General features: G+C 31.8%; 1 protein-coding gene across 4 annotated transcripts; it reads left to right on the plus strand.

Annotated features, from left to right (window-relative positions):
• Positions 1-2,597: 2,597 nt before the first annotated feature.
• LOC107427166 (uncharacterized) lies at positions 2,598-14,997 on the plus strand. Of its 4 annotated transcripts, none has more exons than XR_007243066.2 (6): positions 2,598-3,089; positions 8,020-8,129; positions 8,221-8,592; positions 9,339-9,978; positions 11,838-11,928; positions 14,376-14,997. XR_007243066.2 is itself a non-coding variant. In XM_016037516.4 (5 exons), the coding sequence occupies exons 1-5, from the start codon at positions 2,843-2,845 to the stop codon at positions 14,462-14,464; spliced, it is 1,458 nt and encodes a 485-aa protein (XP_015893002.2). In that variant the 5' UTR covers positions 2,600-2,842; the 3' UTR covers positions 14,465-14,997. The 4 variants fall into 4 exon arrangements, 1 of the variants encoding a protein (XP_015893002.2); XR_003057320.3 differs by having other exon boundaries at positions 11,838-11,923; XR_007243065.2 differs by lacking the exon at positions 11,838-11,928 and having other exon boundaries at positions 2,600-3,089; positions 14,376-14,540; positions 14,677-14,997.
• The last annotated feature ends 230 nt before the right edge of the window (positions 14,998-15,227 follow it).

The raw sequence follows: 15,227 nt of genomic DNA on the forward strand, positions 1-15,227 counted from the left end.
AGAAATTTTCTAATAAACTAGAATTCTGAAATTATGCACATTTAGAGCTCCTTACTTCAAACTTGATCTGTACATTTCCTATATCACTTAGATGATTATAAAACTAAATAAAAAAATCTTGAAAATTCTATTCCTATATGTTTTTCTTGGCTTTCAACACAAAAGTAGTAGAACCTATATAAAGGCTCAAGACATATAGGCTATAAAGGACCCATGGACCTATTAAACATGCATTAAACCACAAACTTTAAAACTTAAAATAACCATATTAAAAGCCAAATTAAAAACCAAAAACTTATAATTTAAAACCTATAACTAACAATTCATTCAAAAATTTGTAACTCAAATTCAAAAAACTTTGGCAATTACAAAATTCCAAAAATGTTATTGGGGTTCATGTAAATGTTAGGATACTTTAAGAGAGAAATAAGCAAATAAAATTATTGAAATACTAAATATTAAAGAAATTATAAGTGGATGTGGTTTGAATTAAGAAAGTAGTTTTCCAAGACCTAGTGATACATAATAGGGATCACATTATAGTACCTCAATGAATTTGATTATTATGTTTTCCTTGGTTATTGATGTGCTTAAAGTTGTTGTAGAAGATGGTACAAGCTTAGAACAAAAAGGTGAAGCTTGTGCCTTATTAGATTTAATTCAATTTTTTGAATTTGTCTTTAATATGTATTTGATGGAAAATGTTTTGGGAATTACAAAATGTACTGTCACAAGCATTACAAAGGAAAGATCAAGATATTATTAATGCTATGACATTGGTTAAATTATCAAAGCAATATTTACAACAAATGAGGGATGGTAGATGAGAATCATTATTTAGTGAAGTTTCTTTTTTTCTTTTTTTTTTTTATTGAGAAGCATCAATTTTTATCTATAATTTCGATTATGTTTATGTATTTTGAGGGTGGACAAGGTGTAATGCTTAACATCACACTAATTTACATCATTATCGAATTGTTTTATTGGATGATAGATAAACAACTTTAAGAACTCAACAATCGTTTTATAGAGGTAAATTCTGAGTTATTTCTTTATAAGACCTGTCTAAATTCATACAGTTATTTCTCTTCTTTTGATAAGGATAAATTAATTTTGTCTTGCTCAACTCTATCTATTAGAGTTTCCTGAAATTAAACTCAAGGCACTTGATAATTAACTAGAGACTTACATACTTAATGAGGAATTATATAAGTAAAATGAATCGGTGAACTTGCAAAATAATTAGTTCAAACAAAAAAAAAATGTTATATATGTATTAGTGTATATGTTTGTGAAATTGAGTTTAACTTTACTAATTACTACTACAATTGTTGAAAGAGCTTTCTCTACTATGAATATAGTGAAGAATCAGTTGTTTAATCCGAATGGAGATGAATGATGAATGATTGCTTGGTTATGCACATCAAGAAGGATTTGTTTGATATTATTGATAATGAAAAAAATCATCCAACAATTCCAAAATATGAAGACTTGAAGAGAGCAATTGTGAAGATTTAAATGTAAGTGTTTTTTTTTTTTTTTTGGTTATATTTTTATTGTAATTGTAAAACTTATATTGCTAGTTAAGGTTAAACTAATCATATATATATATATATATATTGCAATATTTTGATGCAGTTTATTTTTCTTTTTATCAATATAATACATGATCATTGTTTTTATTAAATGGGTAAATCACATAATTAGTCCTCAAACTCTACTACCATTTATAAATTGGTACCTAAATAGTTTTTTAGCATTTTAGTTCTTGAATCTCGTTAAAACAAAGTACTGTTAGTCTCTCAACATTATTTCATCCAAAATCCATCTTTATATACACATGGAAATCTTTTGTAACATAAATTATAGTTTAGAAATCAATATATAATATCTGACATAATTTGAAGGTCAAATGTGTAATTAATCAATTATCAAATTAAATTCTCAAATTGTATCAATCATTATTAATTGATCTCCAAACAATATTTTGTATTATAAATTAGTTCTTAAAATGATATAATTTTGGATAAAGAGATTAATGGTATAATGTTTAGACAAGTTCAAGAATTAAAATACGAATTTTTTTTTAAGAATTAATAAATTTTTTTTTTTCAAATTTGTAAATGACATTATAGTTTGAAGGCCAATTATGTAATTTATCCTTATTAAAATTTATAATTTTATATTATTGTTTTTTAGCCCCACCGCATGCAAAACCTATCGCCTCCTTGTCTACCCATCAGCAAGGTTGGGCTAGGTTGAAAAAAATTCTAACGTGAATAATACGTTGGAATAGTTTATCAAAATGTTTAAAAGACAAAACGTAAAAAAGATTAAAAACAAAGAAAAGAAAAGAAAAAAGTTTTTATGATCAAATTGCCAAAAGTCGATAATGTATATGCCATAGAGTTTATTCTAAATATGTTTTAGTAAATTGACGGCACTTGTTTAATGTTTTCAATGCAATTTTTCGATTTATTCAAGTTTTTTTTTTTTTTTTTTTCCTGAGTTATTATTTTATTATAAATGCCACCTAAAAAACAAAAAGTTACTTTTTTAAAAACTTTGCTTCCCATCGACGTACGGTAGCCTGAAAAATAAATAAAACAATAAATAAAATGGGGAAAGGAATCTATGGATAGCTTTAGAGAGAGAAAATCCAAGGAAAAAAAAAAAAAAATTAGAGAGAAGGAAGGGTGGAGAGGCGGTTGCTCACCATGAACACTTGTCTCTCGTCTCAGACTCCTTGAGCTTTGCTGTTTGCTCCCTACTTCAGTAACTAGAGAGAGAGAGAGAGAGAGAGTTCCTGGTGAGAGAAAGTGGCGTTCCAGATGCTCTGCAAATGGGGAAGACTGAACAGCAAAATCTGCAACAACAGCAGAGCCATGAGGCTGAGAATCGAGGTTCTTGGGGACTCATCTACGGGGAATATTCGATGGTTCTCACAAGACTGGCAAAAGAGTTCAGTTTCAGATGCGTCCTCGTTTTGTTTCTGAGCTTCTCTGTTTTACTTTCTGGGATCTTCTGGATCCTTCCTTACTATGCAATGGAGTCTGGGTTCGATGCAAAAGAAGCAGTTAGGCTCAGTGGTAAATCTTTTTCCCTCTGCTTTTTAGTTTTCACTCTATTTTTTTAATTTTTGATTTAATTAGGGTTTTCTGATGTTTTAAACAGATGGGTATTTGAAATTTTTGCATATTGGTATTTAATAGTGTGGTGTGCTACTTTGGATTGTAATTGGATTCTTACAAATGGTGGTGTAAAGTTCTATTTCTTCGGATCTTTCTTTTCATATTCTAGGCCAGGTTTTTTGTTGTTGGTTTTTGTTAGTTTGTCTTGTTCTAGGATTTTGGAGAGGAATTTCTCTGATAATTCTGCTAATATATGTTTCTTTATTTACATTGGAAAGATTATATGTAAAAAGTTTGACTCTGGTGTCATGTCTCAACAAGAGGACTGTTTGATATTACTTTGGCGAAATTTAATGGTTTCATTTTGAAAGTGTGGCTTTCAAGGGTAGTGATTTTAATTTCATTTTCACATGCCTGGTCCGGCGCTAAAATTTTACCAATGACTTTGCTGTTGCTAAAAGTTGAGTTGCTGCATTCCGCTGAAAGATAATTATGTGCACAAATGTAAGTTTGGTTTGGTGGATGATGATAGTTAGTTTCTTTGTAGATATTGCTCACATTATACCATTTTGTACTTGACTGCTGATATGGAAATTGTTGTTAAAATAAAATATGTGATTGGTGGATAGATGTCATATAGCTGAATAAGTTATTTTTGTTTTTGGAAATGAAATATATCTGACAAATAGAATTATAATTAGCAGTCATACTGCATAAGCTACAGAGATAGCTCTTGTATATGATTGGCAACTATGTGCTTTAAGTTCTTAAATAACCAGGTTGAGTTTTTGGTACCTTTGTTTTTCTCTAGTTTCCCCTAATTTTTCCTCTTTTGCACTAGATTATGCCATTGCCTATATAGTACTATGTGATAAGATGCTGCTTAGCTTCATTATATGCTAGTACTGGTGTTCTGTGTAGAAGCTTTTAATATTGACATGATTATGAATGAATAGATCCTGGTATGTGTTTGAAGAATTGAGTAAACATTTTAGTATCTGGAAGTAACAACATATAAAAATTCTACTTCTGCATTTCCTTTCTTTTCTCCTTATGATTAGAAGGTTTAAACTTGATGGCTTATATGATAATCTGCTGCTCTTCATACTATATGAATAGCACCTATCTGCTTTTAGTTTTTAAATGACCACGTTGAGTTTTGCTTCTGCTTGTGTATTATCTACAACTACAGGTGTTAAAAGCTTTAATTTTGTTATGGTTTTCTCCGTAGAAGCTTTTCTAAGTGATGTGATTTTGACTAAATAGATCCTAGCGTGTGTTTAAGAATTGATTGTCTCCAAACTTTAAAGCAACAAGTTTCCATCTACACCATAGAGGAAGTCTGACAGTTGTGGGGGCCTTGGGGGTGACATTAGGATAGAAAGAAAACAGATCTAGACAATTAAGATAAATGAAAAGCTCGACACCTAAGAGAAGTAAGTAGCATGCTAAATTTTATGAGCTTAAAGTTATGCTCTAAGTTACCCATCCAAAGGACTTTTTATAATAAACTTGGAGTCCCCCAAGGCTGGAAATTTTCAAAGTTATTATTTTTGAACTAAAATAATGACCTTTAATGGAATGTATAAATAAGACCTGCTTAAAAAGCAGGAATGTATAAATATGACCTGCTTAAAAAGCTGAAAGAAACAAATCACAAAACAAAAACTCTTAAAAGTCCCAAGTAGATTCAGGTAGCTTGGCCATTCAGTAGAAACTGATCGTGATTTTAGAAAACTCCAAATGAAGCTCTGTAATGGCTTTGAAATCTTAACTTGAACTTCTGACTAACATATAAAGCTTTGCATATCTGTTTTCTCTGCCTTAACACCAATTTTGTTCTGAACACACTGTTACAAAAAATTATCATTCCTCCTCTGCATTTCACACAACCAAATTTGTTCCGAAAAACGCCATTACAAAAAATTATCATCCCAGAGGAAGTCTGACAAGATACAATCTAGTGCAAGGCTGGGGAGAGTTAAAACCCAGAACAGTGCAGACTTGAAAACTTAAACAATGACAGCTAACACATTGATACTGCTTCCTCTATAGAAATAGTACTTACAGTACATATAAATTGGAAAATATCTTGGTCAATTCATGTCGTTTTTTATTTATAACTCCTCCTCCAGATTTATGAAATTAAGAACTAAGAAGTTTATTATTATTTTTTTTTGGGGTGAATATGGAATCGAAGGCCCCAAGTGAAAGTTAACTATGATAATTCCCTAGGGAAGAAGAAACCCCCTATAACATCATAAAACACCAAATCAACAATACCTCTGGGAAGGGACCCAAAGAAATGGACCGCTAAGAGCATCTCCAACCAGTAATGGTGCAAAAACATCAAATTTTGATGAAAATGGTTCTCCAACTATGTGCCAAATTTGAAGCCATTTTAATGTGAATGAACAGTGTTGCACCTAATTTGGTGCAACACCGTTCACTTCAATTTACCACATGCTTTTTTTTTTTTGGTTTAAGTTTTTAAATTTTACAAAACAACCCTCAATATTATAATATTTTTATAATATTTACCCCAAAGGCATTTTTTCAATAGAATCAATTGCTTTTGGGTACCAAAAAATAAAAATCTTGCATTTGTATGTGGGGCAATTGATGAAATAGGTAAAAAGTTGGGAGTTAAAAAAATAATATAAAAGTAGATAAAAGGGAATATAAAGAGAATATTCTTTTTTTTGTGTTAGAAATGGTGTAGTGGGTGGAGAGAAATTACTATTTGATGTGACTTTTGACATTTTGGTGCAATGGGTTGGAGTTGCTCTAAGCACTTAAAGAAGCCAGAACATATGCAACTTTCTTTCCTTTCCTGGAGATGTGCCTGATAATGTGATATTAGTTTTCCGTTCTTTCTCGAGAACTCTTTGCATTCTATTACAAACACAAAGCAAGGGTGTGAAGGACTGGTTTCACCCTTAATCCACCTGAGAATAATGCTGGAACTAACTCACTCTTAACTTTCTTGAAGCTCATTTCCAAGCGAACTTTAAGCCATGAATGAGAAAAGCCCTTAGGCCCATAATTTTGCCTGAATACAACCAGCTTTCCTTAGATTAGAAGAAAACCTGGCAAGCCAGTTGTCATAACAGATAACACCACCAACATTTTGAGATGACTCTTTAAAGCTGCCATCAGTGGTTAACTTCACCCAAGTCTCAATGGGGGCTTCCCAGGAAATGGGCGCTTTAATTTGTTATTAGTATTAAAACTCAAAACTATTGACCGTATGAGCAGCATAGCTGAGAATGAACCCTACAGCCTTATTTGTCATCTGAAAGTCAACTTCAAAAAATCTTCTTGCATCTTCATTTCCAAAACATCCAACAGCTATTCAGAAAAGAAAACCACATTCCACTCGAGATAAAAATTTCTTTAAGCATCCCTAATTTCAGACTTCAGTCTTTAAATTCATAGCAGGTGAACCAAGTCATAGTTAAAGAAATTAGCATTGCTTTCAAGCAGTCCTAACTAAGGCCAAACTTGAGGAACAACTCTACAATGGCGGAGAGACCTTATTTCCTTCTAGCAAAGTTGGTTTACAATTTATTACGAGTAAGAAACAAACAAAACATTTGTGGCCCAGGGATAAATTTCAACTTAATAAACTTCGCTTTCCCAATTCAAAAGCTTCCTAATACCATTTATCAGAAGCTCAGTATCAATTCATCAAATTTTTGAAATGGTGGAATCTAGAATTAAAAGAATTTGTATTGCTTTGAATTTATACTATTTAAAATATCGAGAAGGGAATGGAATATTGTGGTGGTATTGGTGACTTCGGTGACTGTTGGAGTGGATGGTGATTCTTTATGCTGGCCATGTTGGTAGTAATTGGAGTGCTGTTTTAGGATGTTGGAGAAAACAGTGGTGGTGGTAGTGGCAATAAGAATATTTTGGAAGCTCAGTTGTAGTAAGAAAATGGTGGTGGTGGTGGAAGCAATAATAAGATGTGTTAGCAGAACGATGACAATTGACAATGTTGTTGGCAGCAACAGAATAAACACAGGGAAAAGTATTGATATTGATGCTACTGATCATGGTTGTTAGATTGAGTGTTCCAGTAGGATTTGGAGACAGTTTTGGTGATGATGATGGTAATAAAGATGGTGGTGATAGCAGCAGTGGTAGTTGCAAGAACAATGATGGTGGTGGAAGCAACAAATATCGGTTGAGCAGCATCATATCAATTATGTAGGGAGCAGCATAGACATAGAAAAGTATTAATGATGGTGTGTTAATGGAGGCAAGGGCAGTTTTCTAACTAATCCATTTAACTACTTATTGTGGAGAAAATTTTGGAAAGGGAATTTTGGGCGGTTTCTAAAAGAGGAAGCTATTACAATGCTCTAAAAATTCCTTCAGAACTTGTGTTCTTGACATGTTTACAAAAAGAAAAAAAGTTGTATATAGAGATGCTATAACCGAAATTTCTCTTGAACTTTAATGGTGACACAAGCTTTTTCAAAGATTTTGTGATTTTGTGAATTTTTTTATTACGTTATTTTGTTATTATTATTATTTTCCGGTGAAATCCATTTTGCCTCCCATTAAATTGATTAATTAATTCCATACATGTTTTATAGGTCTATAATAGGCTTTTGCTTCATTAATTGTTTGATTTATTCGATATAAAGAAAAGTAATGGAGCCTCTGGTTGTAAATGTAAAAATTTAATTGATTCCATTATTTTCTTTGGCAATTAAAGACTTCATCCACCATTTAAAATGTGGTTGTTAGTGAAACGGTGTATGCTACTAGCATGGTTTGTTTTCAAAATTTATTATGTGTTTGGTTCAGCTTAATGATGTTATTACAGTTTTCCTGATAATTGGATGCTTTATATTATCTTCGCTTTTCCTTGCAGCTCCGGTTCAAGCATACTTTACCTTAGAAAAGCGAGTTTCTGAGCTAGTTCCACATATTGGAAGACTAGAGTATGATATTAATGCAGAAATAGGAGTTCCAGATACAAAGGTTTCACTTTAAGCTTTTATACTATAGTTATCGGAATTACTTTCTAATAAACTGAATGATTGAACTAAACACTATTTGTTTTCTCTAACAGGTAGCTGTCTTATCCATGCACCGATCAGGTGCTTCTAACTGTACTGCTGTTGTGTTCGGTGTTCTTTCTGATCCTGTAAATATTCCAATAAACCAAGTGTACTTAAGTTTGCTGAGGTCATCTTTGATCGAGGTGTTTTTGCAGCAATCAAACCTTACTGTGACAACATCTATTTTTGGACAGCCATCTAAATTTGAGATTCTTAAGTTTCAAGGGGGGATCACTGTAATTCCAATGCAAGCTGCTTTAATCTGGCAAAAACCCCAGATTCTATTTAATTTTACCCTCAATAATTCTATTGCTGACATACTGGGAAATTTTTCTGAATTCAAGGATCAGTTGAAGTCCGGATTGCACCTAACTTCTTATGAGGTATGGCACATACTCAAGTGACTTTTTACCCCTTTTCACTTTAGGCTTAAAAGTTATGGCTTGAAGACATGCACGATTTCCAAGTGTAGACTACCTTGAGTTCAAGTATTCTGATATAGAAGTTTAGAACATGAGAAATACAAAAAGAGAAGAGAGGAGAGAGAAGAAAGAGAAAGGGAGAAACCCATTGAGGAAAGATATGTCTGAAACTCAACAAACACTCCCATGTACTTCCAAGTAAGCTTGTTTATGAAGTAAACAGACTGAGTCTGATTAGTACACTAAATCAATTTGAGAACTCTAATAAAAAAAGGAAGCTCTTATTAAAAATCTCCAAATTATAATAAAAAGTGAAGTTCATCTATAATGTCTTGAAATTAGTTTTATGATCTCCGTAATATTCATGAGAAATATTGAATTCATATGCTAAATTATTCAATGTCTAAAGAAACATGAGCCCCATTTTTCTCAAAAATTAAACAAATACTCTAGTTTTGGTTAAACAGATAATAAATATTATGGTGTTGCATTTATTCTATGAAGTTTAGTAATTTAAAGAACTGAGAGAAAGTGATAATGTATATACACAATTGGGTTAATGGTCCGAATTTAAACTATGGTTCCTTTTCTGTTACGTTGAACCGAAAATTGTGCTATAGCTATTTCAAAAATGTTTTCCTATGTATCAACAGAAGATGTATTGAATTTCGGTGGAAATAATTTTCTCCATTTTTGCTGTGATGCAGAATGTATATGTGCAAATAACAAACAAATTTGGTTCAACAACAGCTTCTCCAGTTATAGTCCAGGCTTCAGTCTTGTCTGATCTAGGAAGCCTTCTGCCACAGAGATTGAAGCAGTTGGCTCAAACAATTACAGGCTCTCCTATAAAAAATCTTGGCCTTGATAACTCAGTCTTTGGTAAAGTTAAAAGTATCAGTTTGTCTTCTTACCTTAAAGGTACACTTAGTGCATCTCCTCCGAGTCCTTCTCCAGCACCTTCGCCAGAGCTAACAGGACCATCAATATCTCCTTATTCTGCTCCTTCAACATATCCCCCAGCACCCTCACCTGACACCCATGATATCCCACCATATTTTAACAATGATGCTTCTCCAGCACCATCTGTGGTAAATGTGCATCCTCCGCTGCCTTGTATATATCGTGGTCTGAGAATTGCTCCAACGACTTCACCAGCTTCCCCCCCTAACCCAACTGTTCCTCAGGCTTTAACACCTAGTGCTGACTCACCTCATATGGGTCCCATATCTCAATTTCCCCCAGTTGTCTCACCTGTACAAGAAGTGTCCTCTGCTTTGAGTCCAGGCGAGAGGAAGGGAAATGCTAAAGGATTAGTGGCTCCATTACTTGCGCCATTCCCATCATGTAAGTTACCATTATAAGACCACATATGGAATGTTACAATTTCAGAATAGATGCTGAAAGTTGTTACCCCGTTTATGTGTTTTTATTTTTTATTTTTCTTGTTCTGGTAAAGAAGGCTCAAAATTTCTCATTGATTCTAAAATTATGATTATATGTTTTTTGAGCCGTATGCTAAATCCATTTACTATAAAATTTTACCAATTAGGCAATATAGTGTCTTCATATCTTTAAGTAGTCAGCTAACAAGCAGCTGTTACCATACTTTTGATAGAGAAGAACTTATTCTGAATTATGAATACAAACCATAATTGATTTAGGCAAGACAAGCTTATAGATAGAATGAATTTTAATTCAAGGTACAAGACTATTCTGGTTACATATTACATAATCCATTACCACCTGGTCTCTGACACTGGTTAATTCCTGAATTTGTGTGACATAGATATGGTGCTTGACATGCTTTTAGTTTAAGTTGAAATTTGGTCTCTATAGCAGTTTATTAGTTTTGGTATGGTGTTTCTATTCAAAGCTGTTGCAGTCCAAGTTCTATGCGAATTAGGAGCGGCAGATATTTATTATGTGTCAATCAACCAGATCCAACATGTGGATCTGGGGAAATTTTCTATGATGCCTCCATTTATCTTCTTTTCAATTTATATGCCTGAACTAAATAATTGCTTTGACAACATTGTTTTCTTAATCTGTTGAATCAAAAATACCTCTCCCTGTACTTATCTTTTGAATCTAAACCAATACTTTTCCCAGTTCTAACGGATATATTACTTTCTATTTGTGTTGATTTGATATTGAAGTGATAGAGGAGAAATAGTAGCAATACCAAATCCAATTCAGGACTCACAATCAATGTGATCTTGCTCTCAACAAGATCATCTGTTCCTGGGCTAAAATTATGTAGTGCAGGCTAGAAGCCTACTAATTCATGAGGCTTGAAAAGATAATTCGGACTTAAAGGTTAAGCAAAGATTTTTATGGTGGTTGTAAAATAAGAGATGGAAATGAATTTGAAGTGTTTTTCAAACTTAAAAGAAAATATAGATAAGTAGAATTTATATGTTTAAAGAGGGGGAAGAAAAAAATGAAAGAGAATAGTTGGGGAAAAGAACGATGAGATAAGAAAATCATATGGTGGATCCCACTACCTTTATGTGGTTTTGAATTAATTGATTTTGGGATAATGAAAATTTGTTTGGTTGGCCTGTTTTTGAAAATAAGAGAAAACAAAACAGATTTTGGACCTCTAGTGACTTTATCTTTTGTGCTTAGTAGTTATTACAAGCAGACTGTGTAGGAAAGCTGTAGAACTACTTTCTATCGAAGCTGAAACTTAAAGAGGAAAAGCTCAAGCTTATTAGCAAGTTAAGGTTAGAAAAGGGAAATGGGGATTAAAGTTCTGATAAGGCTAGGAATACTACTAACCTTGTGGGATGAATTGTTATTGTTGGAAATTGTGATGGTGGGCATGTGAAGGGTTTGAGGTGCTAGGTTATATGGTTTATTTTTAGAAATGGATTTATGGTACTAATCTTCCAGAAAAAAAAACAAAACCTAGATCGCAAAATATTGAAAATTAAACTTAAGTTCCATGAATTGGGAAGTTTGAGATAATGGCATGGATTGGGGTTTTCTCTGCCAAAATATTATATATCGGTTTCTTCATGATAAACTATTCTGTGTATTGCTACAGAGATGACATTCATGGAATAATAAGCTCATTTTGATAACCTGATAATCCCTTATTAACTTTTAGCTCCGCTTACTTATAAGACTGATGATTGAATGTACTTATATATTGATTTCTTGTTATGCTATATTTTAATATGCTGTATGTTGGGTTATAGGTTCAAATTAAAGTTTGAGCTAAGTTAACTTTGTGAAAGACATGAACTATGCGCGACAATGAGAAGAGTTCATGGAGTTTTAAAAAGTAAGGTGTGATGGAGTAATGCTACACATTTTATTATTTATTTTTGTTTTTTTAGTTTGTTGATTTTTGAAAAAAAAATTTATAAGAAATTTTTCGTAGGTAATTATTTTTTAAAAAAAAATAAAATAACAGGGAAATGATATTATTTTTATTCAATGACCTCCGCTAATAGGTTTTAGGTCATAAATCCACTTTGAAAACCTAATTAACTTGAGTGGTTGCTTTCTCTAACAACCTTACCAGCATAATGTAACCACATAACTAGATTAGGTTGCCTTTGTCTTTTATTTTCTTTGTTTTTATCAAATTCAAAAAAACGTTTTCTAAATTTTTGCAACATAAAAATCCATTACTTGAACATGTTTCTTAGTTTTATTTTGGAATTTCTGAAAATGAAAACCAAAAAAAGGGGAAAAAAAAAAAAAGGCATTAACGTTTTGTTTGGTAATCTGACCAAACTGATTAGGCTTAAAAACCAACCAACCTATCATATTTTAAATTTTTAGTGTAAAAATTAAAATGAAGCAAGGTTAGAATATTTTATTTGTTTTTTGGGGCAGAAATAGCTTGAAATTTTTAATCACTAAAAATTGTTTTGGATTTAGTCCCACGTCTTTCAACCAACTCAACTGTAACCAATCATTATTAGGTCTGTCTGGTTCAGTTAGGTTTATCTATCTGACTGATAAGTTTGGTCAATTTATGCCTTTAGTATCTTGAAAGATGTCCATTTTTATGAATGGTTTTAGCTTGACTTTACTGTAGCTTCCTAAGATTTCCATTATTTGAACATTTTTATCCCTGACAGAGATTAAAAGAGATGGGTTATATGTGCAATGTTCAGTTACTTGAAGTGGTAAATTAATCAATTTTTTTAGTTCATGGACCAAAATGAAAAATCATAAAAAGTTGAGGGCAGTAATGGTGTTAACAAATCTTTATATTATTTTCATTAACTTTGGTTTTCATCAACAATTTATAAATTTGGTATATTTTTTAATTTCATTTTTTATATCAATAACCTTTTTAAAGTTTTATTTTTGTTAAGTTTTTGTATCTCTTGATTTTTTTCCTAAAAAGAATTATTCTGAGGTTTTATATAACATTATACTTTTCCTCTTTTAAAAGTGTCATAAGCCTTTTTTTTTTCCATTAATAATAGTTTATATTTAATTTTCTTTTGGTTCCTTGTTGTAATAGAGTTTGTAAATTTTATACAGAAAAGCATATGAAAAATAAATTACCAAACAAGAAAAAATAACTGCAAAGAAAATTGAAGAGAAGTTAACAGATATTGCTCAAAATGTTTATTTATTAGATTTAATTTTCTTTAGGTGTCTTTTATCTATTTACTTTTTGGATGACCTTAAAACTCCTTGTATGAAATTATGACATGCATTATTATTTTTATTTTTTCTCATATATCAATTCTGTTTGTAATTTATGTCATTTACCATCAATATTGTTTCCATTTTTTATTCTTATCCATTAAATTTTCTTTTCCAGTTTAGTTTTCTGTTTTTTAAATATGTTTATATAAAAAAAAAAATTGAAACTTCAATAAAGAAACCAAAAGCGAAAAAATATTTTAAAAAAAGAAAAAAAAAAAAAAAAAAAGAAAGACAAAGAGGTGGAAAGAATAATGTTACCGAAATTGTGGGATAATTATAAAGGAGGACTTAAGGAATGTATAAGGATGTTAAGCACAAAAACGAAAAATAAAAAAAATGAAAAAATGATAAAGTTTTTTCCTGATGCATTCACTTGAATTAGGCATAATAAAAGTTGCCACTAAATACAGTATTGAGATGATTTGCTGCATAGGAAAAGCTTAACCCTGCCAATTGACATTGTGTTTCAAGTAGTCTTTGCAAGTGAAATGTGGGATAAGACTAGATTGGACTATTTGAAATCTTGTGCAATCAAATTTAGCCAAGTTCAAAATAGCTTAATTTCATTGGTTTGGACTTAAAATAGTGCAGTCCAGGCCATTCCCACATTTCAAACAGGCCAGTCATTCTGCTAGTCTGTTGAATGACTCCAAATGTGTGTATTCCTTATCTATAGTCATTAATGTTGTGTCAAATATGTTCGTGGTCATATTTTGCCCCTTTGAATGGGATGAAATTATTTACCTCTTTTAAGGTTTGGTTTAAATACAATTTAATCTCTCACATTCAAAAATAATATCAACCTTAATTTAGGTTTCAAAAAGCAATTGTCGTCGTTCCCTATCGTTTCATTCATTCCCTTTGTATTAATATCATGTACATCCCTTAATATGGTGCTAGTTGTAGCTTTTAAAACATGAGAGATTAAATTGTAATTGGTGCAAATTTCATGGGGTTTGGATGAAATTAACCCTTTATGAATTCAATCTGGAGTTGATCATTGCATTTAGAATAGTTTGATTATAATGATTTAAATGTATTTTCATTTGTTTTTGTTGCAGCTTTAGCAATAGGTCCTTCCTTTAAGGAGATCTGGTTATTGGGATTTTCAGGACTGGTCATGTTTCATCTCCTTTGTTGGTCATATTGAGACTTTAATTGCATCTCAAATCGCTTAGGAAGCAACACAGCTCAACGATAATGACCCCCTACCCAGTTTTGTTTTGGTAAGGAGGAAGGGTGCCTTTTTTGTAAAGCTTGACTTTTTTCTTCTTTTTTTTTTTTTTTTTTTTTTTTTTTTTTTTTTTTGGGGTCCTCGAGACAAGCAACAAGTACAGTAATCAATTCAGGAGATGATAGCAGGTCAAGGCTGGATGGTGACAGGCCTTCATCTAGCTTCTATAATGGTGAATGTCGCGAGAATGCACAGGTACTCTTCCAAAGGGAAGACTCCTGGATGGTGACCAAGTTTAAGCAAATATGAAACTGTATAACTGAAAAAGAACCGGCTCTTGTGACAGATGGAAATGTAAAGTCTATAGGTTTTATTTGAACCTATAAGCTGGGTAAAACCCTAAAATGTTTTGTGGAAAAGGAATACATAAAGCGAAGAAGGTACATGGTCATATGAGTATAGCATGTTGAATTGTTGAGTAATGGATTTATTCTCCATCTTTTCCTTAATTCCTTCACTCTTGAAAGCGGTAAAAAGAAATGATGTTGTTTTCAATATTATTGTAAGTTTTGGAACTTGCATTTTAAAATGTCTGAAATAATTCTCTCTTTTTGGCTCCAAAAGCTGCACTGGAGACAAAAAAAATGCTCTACTTAACAGTTAAAAAACTTCCTTGGAAGCTTTCTGAGAAACATGGAAATTTACAGTGAAACTATAGCTGGTATCTTTACAACGAGCC

The sequence above is a fragment of the Ziziphus jujuba genome, chromosome 9 (assembly GCF_031755915.1).
Source record: "Ziziphus jujuba cultivar Dongzao chromosome 9, ASM3175591v1".
Classification (NCBI taxonomy): Eukaryota; Viridiplantae; Streptophyta; class Magnoliopsida; order Rosales; family Rhamnaceae; genus Ziziphus; species Ziziphus jujuba.

Excerpts from the sequence above, each read along its gene's own strand:
- LOC107427166 (XM_016037516.4), top strand. The coding sequence starts at position 2,843 with ATGGGGAAGACTGAACAGCAAAATCTGCAACAACAGCAGAGCCATGAG. Across the intron at positions 3,090-8,019 it reads AGAAGCAGTTAGGCTCAGTG|CTCCGGTTCAAGCATACTTT; the intron begins GTAAATCTTTTT and ends TTTTCCTTGCAG. Across the intron at positions 9,979-14,375 it reads ACTTGCGCCATTCCCATCAT|CTTTAGCAATAGGTCCTTCC; the intron begins GTAAGTTACCAT and ends TTTTTGTTGCAG.